Source organism: Hyperolius riggenbachi, chromosome 10 (assembly GCF_040937935.1).
Source record: "Hyperolius riggenbachi isolate aHypRig1 chromosome 10, aHypRig1.pri, whole genome shotgun sequence".
In the NCBI taxonomy this organism is placed as follows: Eukaryota; Metazoa; Chordata; class Amphibia; order Anura; family Hyperoliidae; genus Hyperolius; species Hyperolius riggenbachi.
This window is the reverse complement of record NC_090655.1, coordinates 91,978,449-92,000,657: the sequence shown is the minus strand read 5'-3', so window position 1 is coordinate 92,000,657 and position 22,209 is coordinate 91,978,449. Positions and strand designations below refer to the sequence as shown.

Sequence of the window (22,209 nt, the reverse complement as noted above, 5' to 3'; positions counted from 1 at the left end):
AATCAAAGATGAAAAAAAGATCTCCTTGGAGAAAAGTCAGGTGAAAAAGTGAATTGCATATGGGCCACAGTGTCTCCATCTTTTGAAGTCTTTCTGTTGAAGTCAGTTCAGAGTGTGGATGTGGCACTTGGTATTGGTAAATGATCCTGTGGAATGCCAGTGCCAGGAGCTAAAGACAGTAGATCAGCTACTCCATGTTTGGCCACCAACTCCTTGCAGCAGGATCTCACTGCAGGGAACAAGACTGCAATTGGTTTCTTACCTTATTTTTGATGGATGGATCGGCATTGGCTTGGAGCAGCATTTGTACTATAGCTTGACTCTTCATCTTACAAGCATAGTGCAGGGCTGTATCTCCACTCTACAGAAACAAGAAAATGCCTCAGTATAAGAAAAGAAAACACATTCATTAAAACAGATTCATGTTAAGATTGCATTAGAAGCAGAAAATTGTCTATTTTGCACTTGCCCATTTAGATTCCCCACTGAAACTACCCCTGTTACACAATAGGCCTGCTACTTTCAGATTTTATCCCCTTACATCAGGGGTCTCAAACTCAATTTACCTGGGGGCCGCAGGAGGCAAAGTCAGGATGAGGCTGGGCCGCATAAGGGATTTCACACAAAAAAAGTCCTCAAATGTCATTAACAGTTTTAATTATTTCTTCTGAACATGAAGTGTCCTACCTTATAGTTCGCTTCAGTGCTCCCATTACAAGTAATCTGTCGTGTCCCCGCCGCAAAACGAGGCCTGCAGAGCCCCCAAATCGCCCAAGGGGCAATCCGCCGGCATTTCCTGGAAGGGGCAGAGCTTTCAGCTTCAGCTCTGCCCCTCCTGATGTCAATCGCGGCGGATCGCCACCTCTGCTCGCCCCTCTCACTCTTCCTTTACAGAAAGGGGCAGGGAGAGGCGGCGATTGAAGTCAGGAGGGGCAAAGCTACAGCCGGAAGCTCTGCCCCTCAGCGCAGTCGTGGATGTTTGCCCGGGGTATTTGGGGGCTCTGCAGCCCTCGTTTAGCAGCGGGGATGCGGCGGATTACTTGGGAGCACTGAAGCGAACTATAAGGTAGTTTGCTTCCGTGTCTCTTTTGCTTTTGCCGGGGCGGGCCACAAAATATTGTACCGAGGGCCGCAAATGGCCCGCGGGCCGCAAGTTTGAGACCCTTGCCTTACATGATGAAGTTTGACAACATTGCCTTAATCTAAGGTAGTAGGGTCAGTGGCGTAGCAATAGGGGTTGCAGAGGTCTTGACAGCACCGGGACCCTTGGACCAGAGGGGTCTTCCCTGAACTACAGTATAAGCTCTTTATTGGTCCTGTGCTAGTAACTATCACTTCTATAGATGCTTTGAATAGTAGTGATCATTAACAAGCTGTTCCCTATCCCCTTCTTGCACCTCTGACACTGTGGTGGTCCTTCAAAAGGACAAGAGGACAGCACTCCTGTATAGTACGAGTTGGTGTGCCATGGTCTAGGAGTCAGGCAGCACTCCAGACGAGTAGAGACTGGCACCACCAACATGTATTTATGCTTTTTAAATGTATCCATATGAAATCTGAATGAAACCCATTCGGATTTCATCCGTTATTAATCCGTCGCTCATCACTGGTTCTGGGTGGCTGGTCTCAGACGATCATGGAGGTGAACATGCTGGATGTGGAGGTCCTGGGCTGGTGTGGTCTGCAGTTGTGAGGCTAGATGGATATACTGCCAAATTCTATGAAATACTTATGGAGACGGCTTATGTAGAGCTCACAACTGTCCCTCTTTTGGAAAGACACTCCATCTTTGGCAACCCAGTCCCTCTTTCTTTCCAGATTGTCCTCCTTTGAGGATTCATGTACAGATTATGTGAATATATGTATTTTATCTACTGAAAAATGAGTTTGACTCTAAATTTTATTCCCATTCTTTTATTCCCATTCTTTCTACTGATAGATTTCTTATTTTCAACTAGTAATATGAAGGAAAAAGGAACCAGGATAGAAAGGACCAGTGTGGTTTGAATTATAAAACATAATTTTTCTTGTGAAATCTTTATTTTATGCTTGACCAGGGGTGTGATGGAGGCATGATCAGGAGTGTGCCAGGGGTGGGACTTAAATGTCCCTCATCTCAAAAAGTTGAGAGGTATGCTTATGGTGAAGAAATGAACATTCATTTCACGGGCATAACAGCTCTGGTAGGCATTCCTGCAGTCAGCCAGCATGCCAATTTCATGCTCCCTCAAACATTGCAACATCTGTGGCGTTGTGCTGTGTGATCAAACTGCACATTTCAGTGTGGCCTTTTATATAATATAATTAATAGCAAATATGGATCATAGCCCTTACTTTTCAAGGCCTGACAGCTAGTTTACACATGCTGGATTGGAAAGATGTACAGCTTACTGGACATACCTTCTGATCCTCCAGTGCAGCTGCATTTGCATCAGTTTTTGATTAGAACCATAAAGGAGCATTGCTGCAAAAGCTCCTCCGCTCTCTAAATGCTCCCTGTGCTGCCACATTCCGCTTGCAAAAGGGATAGGGAATGGCTACTATTCGTTTACACTGATATGCACTGCATCTGTATTCAGTATCCAGTTTCAGATCTGGAAAAATGTTACAGGTTGGGACTTTCCAGTCCACGGGATTGTTAAAACAGATCCCATTACAAACGGACCTGTGGAGATCAATGAACAGGAAAAACCATTCCCGTTCGTTGATCTCTGTCCCCCAGCAATGATCGGCTGCTTCTATGAGAAGCAGTGCGATCATTGTGAAAGAAAAAACTGTTTCCCAGCCTCCCTAAACTTCCTGCAAGCGTACTTCCTACGCTTGCAGGACGCATTTGCAAAAAATTACTGTGGCCATCTTGTGGCCAAAAAGTAAAACTACACCCAAAAACATTTTTTCACATACAAATACATTATTTTACAATATAAAATTAACCACACTCCCCAATTGTTACCAATTTTTTTTTTGTAATTAAAAAAATATATATATACAAAAAACAAACATAAATAGTTACCTTAGGGACCGAAATCTTTAAATATTTATATCAAGAGGGTATAACACTGTTACTTTATAAATTATGGGCTTGTAATTAGTGATGGACGCAAAACTGAAAAAAAATGCACCTTTATTTGCAAATAAAATATTGGTGCCAAACATTGTGATAGGGACATAATTTAAACGGTGTAATAACCGGGACAGATGGGCAAATAAGTTACATGGATTTTAATTACAGTAGCATGCATTATTTAAAAACTATAATGGCCGAAAATAGGAAAACATTTGGAAAAAAAAATCATTTTTCAATTTTCCCATTAAAACACATTTAGAATAAAATAATTCTTGGCATAATGTCCCACCTAAAGAAAGCCTAATTGGTGGCGAAAAAAAACAAGATATAGTTCATTTCATTGCTATAAGTAATGATAAAGTTATAGGCGAATGAATGTAAGGAGCGCTGAAAGGAGAAAATTGCTCAGATGCTAAAGGGGTAAACCCCCTCAGGTGTGAAGCGGTTAAAAATAGCAGCCGTCCAAACAAAAAACGTATCCATCTGCGTTTGCGAGGACCCGTTTTCAAGACCTGAACGGAAGGTCCGGATTTGCTGCATTTTCCTGGATCGCACATGGATCCGGATACACGGAGCGGTAGTGGCAGGCAATTGAAAAATGGATCCCCCTATACACAGGCATCTTTTCACGGATCAGTTTCTGTGTCACAGCCTGTTGGGGGAGAGGGGGCAGTCATGCTGAAGGGGAAAGCAGCCAGGACTGGGGTGGCAGCGGGGAGGGGGGGGGGGGGGGTTGTCGTCGTCGTCGTCCCCCCCCGTCCTCCCTCACCTGGCTCCCCCGTCCCCACTACCCCTTCAGCTATTTGCGCAAATAAAATTGTTAAAATATAATGTCTGCAGCGAGAGGGGGAGATTACCTTCTCTCTACTTCCTCCGCTCGCTGTGTCACTTCCTGCAATGCCGACCTCTGAAGTATAGAGGGCGACATTGCAGGAAGTTTATCGGCAAGTGGTGGAAGTCGAGAGAAGGCAATCTTCCCCGCTCGCTGCAGACATTTTATTTTAACAATTTGCACAAATAGCTGGAGGGGTAGCGGGGATGGGGGACCCAGGTGAGGGGAGGACGACCTCCCTCCCCACTGCCCCCCCCCTGTCCTGGCTGCTTCCCCCTTCACTTCGGCGCACCTCCCCCCTGGGCATACCTTTCCACAGACTGGAAACGTATGCTCTAAATACATTGTAAAGCATAAAAACTGAGGTGGGGGGGGGGGGGGGGGGGATGCCAAACTGGATCCGTTTAAAACGGATCAGATCTGTCACAGACCTAAAGTGGACCTAGCTTTTATGTGTGAGCACACCCATAGAAAAAGGCCAGTTTTGCATCAGTTAGGGTGTGTTCACGCATAAAATGTGTACAGTTTCAATCTTGTCAGGTAAAACTGATAGAAAACTGATGTAAATCTGACAGGACTGGATTGGACTGGAAATCTACACCTTTTGTATGAGAACCAAGCCATAGAAAAACGCATACGAAACTGAAGCCAACTGTCAAAAACTGACAGCACAGGACTGGTCTGGACACCTTTTATGGGTGAACACAGCCTAGTTGATATGCTCTACAACTAACATTTTAACTCAAAATGTAAATAAATAGAATTGGGAATCAATTGCTTACTATGTACAGTGATCATGCAATGCACGGTGCTTATACAAGGAATATAACAGTATGACCTACATCATCTACAGCATTGACATCGACACCAGATTGCAGTAAGATCCCGATCAATCGCTCATTCTGTTTACTCTTTGAAATCTGTGACGAAAGATACAGCAAGCATTAAATATGCATAATATGTAACATATGTAATATGAGGAGATAAACACTCTGATGCATACTGTCCACTACACAATACACAGACATATGACTATGGTAGGGATGAGATTGTTAGCTCCTCTGAGGGACAGTTAAAGATTAACTGTCAGGCTGCAAAAGCTAATTTAAACCTCTATTCTCCTGTGTTAAACAGTTTAGAAGGAAGCCAAAAAGGCAATACTGAAGTTAAAAAATCTCTAATTACTGTGATGTGTGCTGAACAGCAAGGCTGTTATTCCCAAGCTCTGTAAGGAGGCCGGCAGGACGCATAACAGATACTGCAAAGCATTCTGGGGCTGCTTCTCCCCTGTGCACTACAGGCTCATGTTACAGCAGCTTCTAACAGCAGCAGCCTAAACTCACAGCACTGAAAAAAAATAAAAAAAATAAATAAATAAATAAATCACAGGGCACACAGTTAGAGTATACTGCATGAGTCCGCTATTGTTCCTAGCCACACGGCTAATTAATATTCACTGCACAGTAGTGTTGTCCATTAGGATCTTTTTTGTGAGTGGAATCATCAGGAAGCAGGGAGGATATGACATCACAATTGGCTTCATAGGAGACAGACAAACATGGAACCTGCCATGAGCTGTCAGGAGCATCATTCTCTGCAAATCCTATATAAAAATTCTGTGAAATCCAAACGTGGACAGTGAAATGCATATGTAATGTAAGTACAGCCAATATTTAGCTACTGATATATGAGTTTTTTTTCTCTGAGACCCTATACCTAACAGCTCCTCTTTAAGTGACAAGACGATATACTCTGAACAGCGCTGCAGAATATGTCAGCGCAATATAAATACTTAATAATAGTAGGATTATTATTATTATTATTATTATTATTATGGAGATCGAGGAGATCTAGGAGGAGTACATTCTTGATGTAGGGATTTAGAGAGATAGAGATACATTTCTAAACTTCACCCTAAAAACTTTAGAGAGATTTAAACTGAGTGGAAAAGGCCAACAACTTCTTTGTGATTCATATGACTGCCAGAGTAGGCACTGGGAAAAACTGGGCATTAATCTTTGGCCTGGTGCACACCAGAGGAGTTTTTCTGAGAGTTTTGAGTTTTTAAATCTGCTGCTAAGGTTATCCTATGTGTCTGTGCACACTGGAGCAATGAGGTTTTGTAAAAAACCCCATAGCATTACATTGGGAAGAGCTTTTGAAACCTCTAAAAGCTCTTCCCAATGTAATGGTATGGGTTTTTTTTATAAAACCTCATTGCTCCAGTGTGCACAGACACATAGGATAACATTAGCAGCAGATTTAAAAACTCAAAACGCTCAAAAAAACTCCTCTGGTGTGCACCAGGCCTAACAAACAGAAAAAAAACAGCAAAGAGAAAAAAAAACAAAAAAAACCAAAACACTTTCTTTGCCACAGAATGGAAGGGGAGAGGAGTCAAAATGTCGCCTGGAGTAATCAGGAATCCTCTTCTAGAGAACTTGAAACACATTATCCAGCTGAAACGGCTTTATTTTACTTTGGATGTAAAACTGGACCTGGATAATTGAAAACTGTCACATGTAGAGGGGGCGAGATAGGATTGGTGTCAGTTTTTCACATGTCACACATTTTAAATTAAAGTCTGTGGTGACACAGGGAGAGGAAAGATGATAATCTGGTTACAGGCTCCAAGCTACAAAGCTACAATCTGGTACAGGCTCCAAGAATGGGGTAGGTAGGGGGGATAATTATATCATCTTGAATATTGAAGAGAGGCTCCCAACTGTCCCTGTTTTGGAGGGACAGTCCCTCTTTGGGAACTAAATCCCGCTGGTCCTTCTTTCTCCCTCTTTCAGGACTGATGTACACATTTGTGTAAATATATGTATTTTTCTACTGAAAAATGTGTTTAAAGAGAACCAGAGAGGAGGACAGAAAAGCTTTTATACATACCTGGGGCTTCCTCCAGCCCCATACGCACGGATCGCTCCCACGCCGCCGTCCACCGCAGCCTGGATCCGCCGGTACCGGGTCCCGTCATTACTGCCAGTCGGCCGGCGGACACGGCAAATTGTCCGCATCACAGGGGCTCCCTCCATACACTTACGCTTGCTGCTGCCTACTGCGCAGCCGCAATGCGTAAGGGTATGGAGGGACAATTGGCCGCGTCCGCTGGAAGTGACGGGACCAGGTAGCAGCGATAGAGGAAGCGGAGGATGGCGGCGTGGTAGCGATCCAGGCTTATGGGCTTGAAGAAGACCCAGGTATGTATAAAAGCTTTTTGGCTGGAAGAAGCCCCAGGTATGTATAAAAGCTTTTTCTATTTTCAGGCTACATTCCTCTCTGGTTCCCTTTAACTGACTCTACTTTGTTCCCATCAATGAAATTGATATAGTTGATACATTTTTCTTAATTTCACCATTTGAAAAGAAGGTGATAGAAAGGACCAGTGTGGTTTAAATAATGAAAGTACATATTTTAAAGGACACCCGAAGTGAAAAACGAATTAAAAAAACGATTGCATCTATCTTCCTTCTCCTAAAAATGACTTTTTAAGATATTCCACAGTTTTAGGTTATGTTTAAATTTACTTTTTAAGTTTTGACTGTTTTATTGTTTTTGCTCAATGACACATTCATTGAAGTATGCCAGAGCTAAAATCTATGAACTATTCACCCTCTTTATCTCTTTCCTGCTCTCAGAAGCCATTTTCTGCTAGGAGAATGTTTTATAGTTGGAATTTCTTATCAGTGAGGGTCACACTGTAGTCACTTCCTGTCTGAGTTAGCCACTTACATACCTAATATTTAACTCTTTCAGGCAGAGAACGAAAAAAAAATGAACACAGCATAGTTATTTGTGTGCTAGGCACTGTAGATACCCACGTCTACCTCATCATGTCACACGTCACTTCGGGTATCCTTTAAGTCTGATTTCTGTGTGGTATGCATGGCTAGGGGTGTGGCTAGAGGTGGTTTGGGGTGTGGCAGGGGCAGGTCTTAAAGGGTCCCTCTTTCATATCTCAAAAAGTTGTGAGGAATGCATCTGCGTGTGTAAATGTTGTAGGCAGGTTCTTCATAGGAAGGAATCGGTCCATACATTAATAAAGTGTGATAGTATGTGTACAAATATATGCTTAAAGGTAATGGGAACCTTAAAAAAAAAAAAAAAAAAAAAAAAAAATTAATCATCAAACTGATACTTACCTAAGGAGAGAGAAGGCTCTGAGTCCTATAGAGCCTTCCTGCTCCTGCCATGGATCCCTCGTTCCAGCGCTGTCACCTCTATAGCAGTATTCGATCAATCGGTTGAATACGTCTCTCTGCTGCCGCAGGAGGATTCGGAAGTCTTCAGGAGCCCGAGAGCTTCCGAAGACAGGCGCCTCCGTACTGTGCCTGCATGAGTACGCTCTCTCACGAGCTTAGGCATGTGCTGTACAGAGAGGCCCATCTTCGGGATCTCTCAACTCCCGAAGACTTCCTCCGGCAAAGGGGGAGCCAGTGCTGAAACAAGAGGGCCATGATAGGAGCGGGAAGGCTCTATGCAGTGATCCCAGACCCTGTCCTCAAGGCCCACAAACAGTACATATTTTGCAGAAATCCACAGACATTCACAGGTGAGGTAATAATGGTCTCAGCAGAGCTGATTAACTACCTTTGTGGATTTATACAAAATATGCACTGTTGGTGGACCTTGAGGACAGGGTTGGGGAACACGGCTCTATAAGAACCATAGCCTTCCCTCTCCTTAAAGAGAACCCGAGGTGTGTTTAAAGAATGTTATCTGCATACAGAGGCTGGATCTGCCTATACAGCCCAGCCTCTGTTGCTGTCCCAAACCCCCCTAAGGTCCCCCTGCACTCTGCAATCCCTCATAAATCACAGCCATGCTGTGAGGCTCTGTTTACATCTGTAGTGTCAGTCTAAGCTGCTCCCCCGCCTCCTGCATAGCTCCGGTCCCTGTCCCCGTCCCTTCCCTACAATCAGCAGGGAGGGAAGGGATGCAGGCGGGGACTGGAGTTCTGCAGGAGGCGGGGAGAGCAGCAGACTGACACTATAGAGATAAACACAGCCAGCTCTGACAAGCTGTTTGTCAGCAGCGTGGCTGTGATTTATGAGGGATTGCAGAGTGCAGGGGGACCTTAGGGTGGTTTGGGATAGCAACAGAGGCTGGGCTGTATAGGCAGATCCAGCCTCTGTATGCAGATAATATTCTTCAAACCCACCTCGGGTTCTCTTTAAGTATCGGATTACTGCGCATGACGTCACTGCGCCATGCGCATGACTTCATGTGCATAGCGCTCCCGGCCACCGGTGCACACTGTAAAACGTGCACAGCCTGACCGACAGTTTCTAGAAGCCATTTTAGCTCTAGCAACCTTTAAAAATGTCTGAAAATGGGGTATGAATTCATACAGAAAAATGTGCAGGTAGTGTAATTATTACTGGGTCGGTTCCTGAGATACATGCGCCTTTGTTTTTATAGAGTTTAAAGAGGAACTTAGAGGAACCCAGAATTGAACTCCATACACATCAGTAGCTGATACCCCCCTTCCCACAAAAAATCTTTACTTGTTCTCAAATAGATCATCAGGGAGGGACATCTGTATGCCTGATAGTGGGGTGAAACCCCTCCTACAGTGTGATGTCATGGCCCTGACAGCTTGCTGTATGTGAACCTCGTTGCATTGTGGGAAATAACTGCTGTTCCAACTGCCAAGCAAGCAGCATCTCCCTCTGCGCATTGGACTCTAATGGTGCCCATACACGATACAATAAAAATGTTAAATTTTTCCTTTTATGCAATCAAAATGATCGAATCAAATGAAAGTCAAAAAGAATCTTTTATCGATCAAGAAAAACAAACGATTATCTTGTTTTCAATAAAAATCCTGTCAGACATGTTGGAAAAATCCTTATATTTGATCTAACAGAATAATCGAACGAAGTGATCTAATCGAAAATTTGTACCATGTATGGGCACCAATAGGCAGGGGTTATACTTGCCACAATTTAACGCATGCGAAAATGCATGTAATGATGGTGTGTGATCCCACTGCATTTTCAGGATGTGTCTGTGATTGTGCAGTGTGTTCAAAAGAGAATTCAACTTTTTCAAAGAATGCATGTGGTTTTTTTTATTGCAATCAATGGCTACTGTAAAAAAAAAAAAAAAAAAAAAAAAAAAAAAAAAAAAAAAAAGAGTGTGCCTTAAAACACACAATTGCGGGCAATGGAATGGTCTACGATTCCTGCAGATAGAAATGTAAGTTCCTCAGTAAAAAACATTCCGCAGAGATCACCTGACATAACTAAAAAGGTCACCACCTGTGTTTTTTTGGGGGGGGGTTGGGGGGGGGGGGGTTAGACATTTAATGCTTTATTTATCCGATCACAAAGTTTAAAGCCTTTTTTAATCTGGGGCTTTTTTTCTGAAGCACAAGGGGAGTGGTGTACTGAACAGACATACCAACTGCAGAAATAAATCCTTTTATAACTTTGTGAACTCACCATGATTACATATCCGATAAGCAGAACCGGCATGAGGAGTACAATCAGCAGGTAATCCAGGAAGGTGAACCTTTTCTTCACAGCGTAGTGCAAACAGGTCCGCTCCTTCTGCAATCACATCAGGGGAAACAGTCACCTTCATTTGCCATTTAGCACACTCTCGTTTGTTTAGCTTGTAGTTCATTGTAGTATTAGCATTGGAGATCACAAGAAAGAAATTATGCAGGCTTGAAATATAGTAAATTGCTGCTGGAGCATAGAACTGCAACACCAGAATGCAAACCAGTAACAGGCTGCAATCAGAAATACTGACATAACTGAGGGTAAACAGAACTGGATTTATGCAAATATGCACAAAATACCAAACAAATACAGAAAACAAACAAAACTACACTTACTTACCTAGGGAGATTGAATGCAGAAATCTGGCAAATTGGGATTTAAAGAAACTCTGCATAAAAAAAAAATGCCCCTGGGGGTACTCACCTCGGGAGGGGGAAGGCTTTGGATCCTATCGAGGCTTCCCCAGTCTTCTTCCGTCCCACAGTGGTCTCTATCTGCCCCTCGGAAGACACAGCCGACAATTTGTCAGGCCGTACAATATTTACCTTCCCTGGCTCCAGCGGGTGATGCTGTTGCGGCTCTCTGCTCGGAAATAGCCGATCCCAGTCAGGTCCGCTGTACTGCGCAGGCGACTTGTGCCTGTGCAGTAGAGCGGATCCGACTGGGACCATCCGCATTCCAGTGTCCCCAGGAGTCTCCGCTCTACTTAGGCGACCTCTTCGACTGACTGACTGACTTTCCCGTCCGACTGACAGGATCTGACAATTATTTCCTAAATGTCCAATCTGCTCCCGATCGACAACGGGATTGATCAGGTGCAGTTCGGATACAGATAACATTGAGGACAGCTGACATTGCTAATGGAGAGGAAAGTGAAGCATTCACACAGCAGGGCATATGGCTGTGCCCATACAGGTCTCTGTTCAGTTTCATTGCTCCATGCTCTGTGCACACGCTGCTGCTCCATGCACACGCTGCTCCATGCCCTGTGCACACGCTGCTGCTCCATGCTCTGTATGCACACGCTGCTGCTCCATGCTCTGTATGCACACGCTGCTGCTCCATGCTCTGTATGCACACGCTGCTGCTCCATGCTCTGTATGCACACGCTGCTGCTCCATGCTCTGTATGCACACGCTGCTGCTCCATGCTCTGTATGCACACGCTGCTGCTCCATGCTCTGTATGCACACGCTGCTGCTCCATGCTCTGTATGCACACGCTGCTGCTCCATGCTCTGTATGCACACACTGCTCCATGCTCTGTATGCACACGCTGCTGCTCCATGCTCTGCGCACACGCTGCTGCTCCATGCTCTGTATGCGCACACTGCTCCATGCTCTGCGCACACGCTGCTGCTCCATGCTCTGTATGCACACGCTGCTGCTCCATGCTCTGCGCACACGCTGCTGCTCCATGCTCTGCGCACACGCTGCTGCTCCATGCTCTGCGCACACGCTGCTGCTCCATGCTCTGCGCACACGCTGCTGCTCCATGCTCTGCGCACACGCTGCTGCTCCATGCTCTGCGCACACGCTGCTGCTCCATGCTCTGCGCACGCGCTGCTGCTCCATGCTCTGCGCACGCGCTGCTGCTCCATGCTCTGCGCACACGCTGCTGCATTGTATGCACACACTGCTCCATGCTCTGCGCACACGCTGCTGCTCCATGCTCTGCGCACACGCTGCTGCATTGTATGCACACACTGCTCCATGCTCTGCGCACACGCTGCTGCTCCATGCTCTGCGCACACGCTGCTGCATTGTATGCACACACTGCTCCATGCTCTGTGCACACGCTGCTGCTCCATGCACACTCTGCTCCATGCACACTCTGCTCCATGCACACTCTGCTCCATGCACATACTGCTGCTCCATGTTCTGTATACATTGCTGCTCCATGCTCTGTATCCATGCTCTGTACACACTGCCGCTCCGTGCTCTGTGCACACGTTGCCGCTCCGTGCTCTGTGCACACGCTGCCGCTCCATCCAAAAGTTAACTGTAGCAGTGCTGTAAGCTGCAGGATGTCTGCAGATATTCTGGTGTCTCAACTTGTGCCTGTCCTCATACACTGACTGCACTGGCCCTGGTCTGGTGGGGGATTCTGGGCAGCTGTAATCCCTCCTGTCTTTGCCTATGGGCCCCATAATCTCTAGCTATGCCACTGCAAGCACCGTTCAGTTATCAGTGATCAGAAGCTGGCATTAACGAACACAGACTTTAGCTGCTAGCTGTTGTTTTACTTACATCATTTCGGAGATTGACATCAGCTTTCATAGCCAATAAATAACTGGCCGCTTTGATTTGACCCCTCCGGCAGGCAGATATCAGCGGAGTATCCCCACCAAAACGGTCCTTCACATTCAGAGCTTTGGGGTCTTCTGCCAAGAGGAGCTGGATTTCATCCACGTCATTTTCATATGCAGCTTGACAGATTGGCTAGTAAAAAGAAAGCTGAATAAATATCTTTAACATAACTCCAAACTCACTGAAGAAAAAGACCCCCCCCCCCCCCCCCCCAAAAAAAAAAAATAAATAAAAAAAAAATATAGAAGGACAAGCTGAAGCACTTTACCTACTTTCCTAGCAGTGAAGAAACGATGAATATATAGTCCAGAAAATCTGTTAGCTTAGTGTCTCTGCTCAATAGCAGAGACACAAGGGGCACATTGCTCTCTGTTTTCCTTGAGTTCAGGTCCACTTTAAAAACATTTTTTTTTTATTGATTGTCTCAAAAAAGTATTTTTGAAAGATTTTTTTTTAACTTCTTCCCACAGAATAAGGGTTCCTATTTTAGGTCTACACACTGCTGGAAGGTCCATTGTAAGAATAGCAACTGCACTGGGGAAGGCAGCCCCACCCTTAGTGGGTACTGTGTCAGGTTTGACAAAGGTTCACTATAAGGTGAAAATAAATATAAATGACAAATGGTGACATAAAGGGTGTGCTCAGTGAGTCACGTTGAAATGAATGTTGTCTTAACAACAAGCAGTGCTCAGGTTTGGAACACCTGACATAGCAGACCACACTTGCCTTTCCTGATTTACAAGGGTAAAAAAAAACCCCACGTAGATAATATGCTTTGCTGTTAAATCATATTGTGATGTTGCCCCAGGGGGACACAAGTAACACCAAGAAGAAATCTACCAGGCAGACATTACACCGAGATGCAATGTAACTAAAACTCTGGCATCCATTGCATTCTGTCTTGAAAAAAGTCTAAAGCAGGGGTAGGGAACCTATGGCTCGGGAGCCAGATGTGGCTCTTTTGATGGCTACATCTGGCTCACATACAAATCAGAAGGGGTTGATTCACTAAGCTACACTGCTCAAGCAGCGCAGCTCAGTGTGGAAGCGCAAGTACAATTTTCAAAGTAGGCACGCTACTGCTGTAGCATGCACTACTAACTTACTCACACTACCCCCAAAACTAATGGCTGCTCCAATTGTCCCACCCTGGACCCTGTCAGGTCCAGTGACTTTGTAGGACGAGATCCCCGCACTTTGATTGGCCCAATAGGCTGCCTGTCACTTGACAGGCAGCCTATTGTGCCAAAGTGCGGGGATCTCGTCTTAAAAAAATGAATCAATCCACAAGTCAGCTAGCTAATTGTACAAGCTGTTAGTCGGTATTTCTCCTGTCTGGGAAATTGATGATGTTGCTGAAACCCAAGAGAAGCTGAAGACGTGTGTGACACTTTCGCTGCCCGGCGGATCAACTGTAAACACATCACCATGGCAACAGGGACGTGAGCCCTCTGCTGCGCATGTGCACTGTCCCAGTTTGTAACATATTGTATGGCTCTCACGGAAATACATTTTAAAATATGTGGCGTTTATGGCTCTCTCAGCCAAAAAGGTTCCTGACCCCTGGTCTAAAGCCTAAATATAGAACAAAAACCAGTGATATGATCACACCCAAATATCATGTACCATCAACTGCAGCTGCCCTGTGTAGGCAGATTTTATCAAGAAGGTTTTACGAACATCAAACATATGTTTAGCCCAGTTGAACTCACATCTGTTTATACCTGTGCAGGAGACAGTGGGAGACTCGGGACCCACCCCACTTGCCAGCTTCTCTGGGAAAAAAGGTTTTCAACTGTACTCCCCGAGACATGTATACTCCTCGTACCATTCCCCACTTCTATAAACGATATACCCCTTATACCGTCACCTATACCCTCCCCATGCTTATAATCCCACAACCACCCCCTCCCATGCTAACACTAATGTTTGCTTTGGCAATCCTAAATGTATTTGGTACTCCGAAAAAACTTCACCCTCAGTATAGAGTATGGGCAAATCGTCAGAACATGCTTTGGGCCTGATTTAATCAAGTTTTCCAGGGCTGAAGGTGATTGGAAATAATAAGTGATATTGCATGCCTATGCTGGACTTAGAACGGCCCAAATAAAGAAAAAAAAATAGAAAAGAAAATGATTGATCATTACTTGTATAATAATGAACACTGAATTTTTTTTTTTTTTTTTTTTTTTTTTTTTTGTATAACCATTCATTTAACTAATTATATACTGATAGTGTTGCATGCTGGGACAACTACTACACAGGTTACCAGAATCGCAGATGGAATGGATACAAAATCAAAAATGGGCATTTGCAGTTTTTATGCATTTGTGTTTTGCATGTATTTGCGATTTTAAAGATGATGGTGGTCTGAATTTGATACAGCAACCAAACAATGATGGAGGAGTAGCTAGGTAGTATTTTCTATACAATGCTGTAGACGCAACATGGTCAAAGCCAAGTTTGGATCCTTTTTAAGATATTTAAAAACAGATCCTAACTTCCAGTCAAGTGTAAAACGGCCGATACACTATATAAAACTTGCCCAACCTTGCTACTAGCATGTAAGAGGAATACTTACCTAAACAATCTGTTGAAAGCACTCCCAGGCTGTTGGTTCCAATACCACATAGACTCACTGGCCACTTTATTGGTCTTACTCCTTATCAGTATCAAGTTAGACTTCCCTTTGCCTTCAAATTAGCCTTAACTCTTTATGGATTGGATTAAAAATGCATTGGGTATATTCCTGAGGGATTTTGGTCCACATTGACACGATAGCATCATGCAGTTCTTGCAGATTTGTCTAAAGCTGGTGCTTTCAGCACACGGCTCTGGCCACATAGCGCCTGACTTGGGTGCTGCTATTGCACTAGTGCTATAGTGACTTCCCTCCACCCTGCCTATTCCACTACAAGTGTGAGGGTTTGGTGGGGGCTTACAAGAAACTGTCAAATGTCAGTAATAGCAATGGGAATGTCATGCTGCACTACTGGGGCAGCCAGCAAAATACTTTGATGCCCCCTCCCCCAATGTTCACAGCCATTCCCTAGTCAACCCATTGTGCCCCTCACAGCCCGGGGGCCCATCTTGCAAAGTGTGGACGCTGTAATCTTCACACCCATATCAAGAGAAGCCATAAAAACACCTGATCTGAAGGATGGAGCCCTTTACCAGAGGGAGTGAAGTAGTAGTTGGGGCCCCCTTACAACTCTGCCCCCCCCCCCCAGGGACTGCTCCCCTGTAGTTATGCCCCATGCTGTAACTTGCTGATGGAAATTCAGAGACCCAGGATGCTTACGCATCCCAGCTGAAGCTTTAATAACACATGTCCAGTGCACCACTTTTACGCCAATGATCCCCAGAGTTCCCTGTTCAATTACCCTGTTCTGTTCACATGACCAGCGATGTTGTCTAAAGCAGTGATCCCTAACCCTGTCCTCAAGGCCCACCAACAGTGCATGTTTTGTGGAAATCCACAGAGGTAATCAGCTCTGCTGAGAAACTAATTATCTCACCTGAGCACGTTTGTGGTTTCCTGCAAAACATGTACTGTTAGTGGGCCTTGAGGACAGGGTTAGGGAACACTGGTCTAAAGCATTTAGAATGAAGATGAGCAGCTACATTCCCTAGTGCTGAATGAGGCTGTGCTGCCCCTTACTTTATCACTGCATCCTGTTTCCCTTTACATTCCAAGCTATGTACAGGTGTTCCTCACCGCTGCTGGCTTCTTCTGCATCAGTACGTTGGTCCATGGCAGGGGCAAACCCAGGATTTTCAAGGGGGAGGGATTCCTGAAAGGTCTCCCTCAGCCACGCACAATACAGTATAATAATATGGTAGGATATCATGCTGGGTACACATAATGCAATTTCCCATTCAACTGACCAAACGACAATGGGATCGATCAGGAGCAGTTTGGATACAGATAATAATGAGGACAGCCGACATTGCTAATGAAGGGGAAAGTGAAACATTCTTACAGCAGGGCAGGGTACAGGGCTGTGCTCATACCGGACTCTTCCCCAGAGCTACTCCATGCTCTGTACACGCACACACTGCTGCTCCATGCTCTGTACACGCACACACTGCTGCTCCATGCTCTGTACACGCACACACTGCTGCTCCATGCTCTGTACACGCACACACTGCTGCTCCATGCTCTGTACAGCACACACTGCTGCTCCATGCTCTGTACAGCACACACTGCTGCTCCATGCTCTGTACAGCACACACTGCTGCTCCATGCTCTGTACAGCACACACTGCTGCTCCATGCTCTGTACAGCACACACTGCTGCTCCATGCTCTGTACAGCACACACTGCTGCTCCATGCTCTGTACAGCACACACTGCTGCTCCATGCTCTGTACAGCACACACTGCTGCTCCATGCTCTGTACAGCACACACTGCTGCTCCATGCTCTGTACAGCACACACTGCTGCTCCATGCTCTGTACAGCACACACTGCTGCTCCATGCTCTGTACAGCACACACTGCTGCTCCATGCTCTGTACAGCACACACTGCTGCTCCATGCTCTGTACAGCACACACTGCTGCTCCATGCTCTGTACAGCACACACTGCTGCTCCATGCTCTGTACAGCACACACTGCTGCTCCATGCTCTGTACAGCACACACTGCTGCTCCATGCTCTGTACAGCACACACTGCTGCTCCAGCCAAAATCAACTGTAGCAGGGAAAGAAAGGGGGCAGTGCTGAGCTGCCTGATACCTGCAGATATTCTGGTGTCTCAACTTGTGCCTGTCCCCAGACACTGCACCAGCCCTGGTTTGAGGGGGGATTCTGAGCAGCTGTAATCCCCCCCCCCCTCCCTGTGTTTGCCTATGCATGGAACAATTGACTTTTAAAAAAACGGTCCTTGATGCAATAAGGTAGGAGACCACTGATGTGATCACTATATTTAACTGAAAATGGTGGCAACGTGGCAAGTGTTGAAAGTGAGTAATATTGTTTTTTGAGTATATACATGCCCATCTTGAATTTGATTCAATTATTATTGGATAGAACAAGTGTCATAGCTACTGGGGGAGTAGGCCTTGCAGCCACAGAATAGCCTGGGAATGTGGGAGCCCCTCCCTCAGATAAAGGGTTCCAACAGAGCAGATGTTATAGCCACACTTGCTACAAGTGGGAGGAGTAATGCAGCCTGCATTGTCACTGGAGATCATGGTGGCCACACTTTTAACGTCTCCCTTAAAAAAAAAAAACGACCCCTAACCACAAGAATAAAAAATTAGGGAGGCTGAGACATATTTCACAGCAGCATCCTCATTCCAGAATCCAGTGTCCCCAGGAGTCTCCCCAGCCGACATCGTCGACGTACTAGAACGTTGAATATGGGTGGGGAGGAAGTGGCCGTTATCCTTCCTTGGAACTCCCAACCATGCCCCCTTGTACTGCCAAAAATTACTAACATTTTTTTTTAAATAAACACACACACACCCTATAACTCACCTACTCCGGGTTCCCTTCGCTGTCTTTTCTGCCAGCTCTCCCGTTCTGCCACCGCATCCTCCAGTATCTGCTGTCATTTTCACAGTTATTGTGCTGACCTCAGGGCCGGATTTACCATAAGGCACTGTAGGCAGGTGCCTACAGGTGCCTGATGATGGAAAGGCGGCTCACTCCCTGAGTGCCGCTCTCCCTCCTACTCTATGCAGAGTCCTGATGAGAGTGTAATAATAACAGGATCTCCCTTCAGTCAGGGGCATTTCTAGCTACTTAATACTTAGGGGCACCTTTAGCTAATAAATATTGAGGGTATCTATGGCTATCTAATACTAAGGGGCACCTATGACAGGCAAGGGAAGTAAGGGAGAAGTGACAGCAGTGCCAGCCAGCATACTTAGAGTGCGGATCGGTGGGGTTTGTAGTAGGTTCATGGAGAGTGAAGTCTAGGGTGCCAGGACATCTGTGCCTATTATAGGCTCCTCTGATGTAAATCCGGGCCTGGCTGACCTGGAAGTACTTCTGGATAACTTCCGGGTCAGTACCATAGGGTTGAAAATGCTGACAGATACAAGTGGACACAGCAGCAAAACGGAAGAGCTGACATGATGGAAAAGACAGCAAAAGGAAACCCGAAGTAGGTGAACTATGCGGTGGCTTTTTTAAGGCTAGTAAATATATGGTCCAGGAGTACTTTGAAAAGGAGTGTTTCCCCAACCCGGTCCTCAAGGCCCACCAACCGTGCATGTTTTGTGGAAATCCACAGAGGTAGTTAATCAGCTCTGCTAAAACACTGATTACCCCACCTGAGCAGGTTTGTGGTTTTCTGCAAAGCAAGTTCTGTTTGTGGGCTTTGAGGATAGAGTTGGTCAACTCTGCTTTAAAGGACACCTGAAATGAGAGGGATATAGAGGCAGTCCTGCTGATCCTCTGCCTCTAATAATTTTAGGCATATCTTAAACAAGCATGCAGATCATAGGTTTTAACCACTTCATGACCACAGGCTTACACCCCCCCCCCCCCCTCCCCAGTAACCAGGCCATATTTCACAATTCAATGCTGTGCAGATTTAACAGTTCACTGCACAGCCATACAACTTAGCACACAAATAAATCTTACCTCCTTTTCTTGTCACACACAGGGAAGTCTTTTGATGGTGTCTGATCACTCCACGGTCATTAAGGTTTTTGTTTTTTTAAAAAAAAACTTATTTCATTCAATCCCCTTTCCCCTCTCAATTGTCCCTGGACAGCGATAAGCGCTCAAGACTATGCCTACAACAAGGCATAGGACTGTGAAAGAGATTAGATTGTGTGCGCGCATCTGGAGGGACAGTTAAAGGGAACCTTAACTGAACGGGGGGTAAAGAATTTTGCTTACCTGGGGCTATTACCAGCCCCCTGCAGCAGTCCTGTGCCCTCGGAGCCGCTCTGAAATCCTTCGGTCCCCTGCTGTCACTTAGTTTCGTTTTTGATGACTCACCAGTCGGCCGGCTGCCATGCGTATTATTAGACGCATTCCCTACTGCAATTAGCCCTGTTGCGGACCGCAACGCGTACAAAGATACGCGTTGCCACATATCTACACGTGCAGAATGCGGCAAAGCGTATCTTTTTGTACGCGTTGCGGTCCGGAACAGTGCTAATTGCAGTGAGAATGCGTCCAATAATACGCATGGCGGCCGGCCGACTGGTGAGTCGTCAAAAACGAAACTAAGTGATAGCAGGGGACTGGAGGATTCCAAAGCGGCTCCGAGGGCACAGGACTGCTGCAGGGGGCTGGTAATAGCCCCAGGTAAGTAAACCTCTTTTCCCCACCGTTCAGTTAAGGTTCCCTTTAAGTGACAAGGGTGTCACTTCTACAGCACTGCGGGAGATCCGCAGCACTGTTTACATTTAATTAACCCCTCCCCAACTATGATCAGAAGCCTGCCACTTAAAGCTGCGGCTGCCTCTCTCCCCCTGCAGGAAACGGCAATTCCACATTAGGCGGTCCTGGGGCAGCGACTCTGCGACCGCCTAACGCAGAATTGCGGCCACAGAGTGGTTAAGTTTGACTTCATTTGCCACATGCTAGTTTCAGGTGGGAAATTCAGGCTCTACTGATGCATGAATGATCATAATAGTTTAAAATGGTAGCCTCCATATCCCTTTCATTTGGGTGACAAAAGTCTAATAAAAATACATAGCCAAGGACTTGTGCTGAGAGAGAGTGGGTGAACCACAATCTCTATGCTGCACTGCTAGACAGTAATCAGATTCAATGTGTAATCAGCATGTATGGATGCCCCAGATTATACGTATAACAACAAATAAGGAGGAACAAGGTTCTCCTTTGTCTACGAGCTTCAAATCCCGCACAGGACACTGCCTAGCCTACAATAAATATGTATGCGATCCAGGCTCCTCCCACAAGCCAAGAATGTGGTGATGGGCTACTGGGCTCATTCTTCAAATCTACAAACATTTCAGTGACACAGAGGGCAAGGTTACAGATTACCCAGCATGCTCGTGGTGAACCAGAAGAGGAACTCCTAGGAGTGTGTAAGGGGCTACAAAGGAACAAAAGTCCCTCTTACTAAAATGTTATGCAAAAACAAAAAAAGGTGGACAGAGAAGTCAGCTGAGCTAAACAAAGTCAGCAGCTGCCAGTTAACTGTCAGCTGGTTAAAGTGGACCTGATTCCTGAACTCTTGCACAGGACAGAAGGACACCATCCAAAAATGCTCCCTGTATGTATTTAGAGAGTTTAGCCTGTATAATTCCCTCTCATCTGTGCCTAATCACAAGTTGTAATTTGATCTCTCCCGTGTCACATGACTGCCATGACAAAGGCAAATGTGAAAGCACAGGATGTTAACAATATGTCTGCTTCCATGAAAGCAGGAAGTAAACACACTGCAGATGTATTGCAGGATTTGTATCAGCTGTAGCAAAGAAATGTTTTTCTTGAAAGGTTATTATGCTGTTGTGTATATTTTAGAGCCGAGAGGAAGTTCTGTGTTCAGGTCCGCTTTAATACACCTGCAGCTCAATGCTTACATTAGCTAGATTCATTTCCCTCCCTGGGTCAGTGGAGATTTGCATGTGGCTTATTAATACTTCTCACCACACTGGACCTACAGTCTGTATGTGTGTCCCCGTCAGTCAGTGGTAGAAACAGAAGGCAAGCTCCAGGGGAGACAGGAACCCTTGTAAAATAGCATTACATTCTCTGTAAAGCACTACACCATTCTGTAACATCACATTCTATATACAGGAAATACAGAGTACATACGGTACATACCTCAGAATACAGAATCCCCATGTCCTCCAAGTCTTCAGGTTATGACTTCTTACTTGTACGTCAAGTGATATGTGGTCCCCTCAGTGTGCTGTCAATAGCTTTTGAAACAGGAAAAAGAAAAAAAAAGAAAAAAGGGGAGAGTATAACATTAGGCAAGATCCTAAAGCAGCATGTCTATACCTAGGTGGAAGTGTGAAACATCCTGACGTGAAGGAATTGCTGTTGATAGCGCCCAACCCATAAGTGTCAGATTACTCAATAACATGACAAAACTAGCACAAGTTACAACACTGGTCTCTCCCATTCATTCACAGACGATGCTGCCAGCAGAGACGTATGGGATGGTGCCATGACAGGAAATCATGCAGAATCATTGATGACTTTTTTATTGATAACTTATTACATCACATCCTGGAATCCTAGGGTTATTACATCACATCCTGGAGTCCTATGGTTATACAGTGGTGTGTCTACATATTGTGGGGCTCAACAGCAACATTATTACAAGGTCCCCAGATCCAGGCACACGCAAAGAGGAACTGTAGTGAAAATAATGTATAAAATTGCTTTTTAAATTTTTTTTTTAACAATATTAATTTATAGATTATTTAATCAGCGTTTGCCCATTGTAAAATCTTTCCTCTCCCTGATTTACATTCTGAAATTTATCACAGGTGTTGACATCTTTAGTTGTCAGGATCTGTATAGAATGTTGATTACTGAGTGTT

The 22,209-nt window shown here is 45.2% G+C and overlaps 1 protein-coding gene across 2 annotated transcripts in view; it reads right to left on the bottom strand.

Moving 5' to 3' along the window:
- Window positions 1-21,796, bottom strand: part of ANKRD22 (ankyrin repeat domain 22) — a 31,684-nt gene extending 9,888 nt beyond the window's left edge. Inside the window, exons 1-5 of one of the 2 annotated variants that reach the window (XM_068258277.1) lie at window positions 21,482-21,796; window positions 12,663-12,854; window positions 10,352-10,456; window positions 4,742-4,819; window positions 263-361 (exon numbers count right to left, since the gene is read on the bottom strand). In XM_068258277.1, the coding sequence (XP_068114378.1) occupies window positions 263-361; window positions 4,742-4,819; window positions 10,352-10,456; window positions 12,663-12,854; window positions 21,482-21,502 (495 nt within the window). In that variant the 5' untranslated portion in view covers window positions 21,503-21,796. Of the gene's footprint in view, window positions 1-262; window positions 362-4,741; window positions 4,820-10,351; window positions 10,460-12,662; window positions 12,855-21,481 lie in introns of both variants that reach the window. The other variant, XM_068258276.1, reaches the window with a different exon arrangement.
- Window positions 21,797-22,209: the final 413 nt, after the last annotated feature.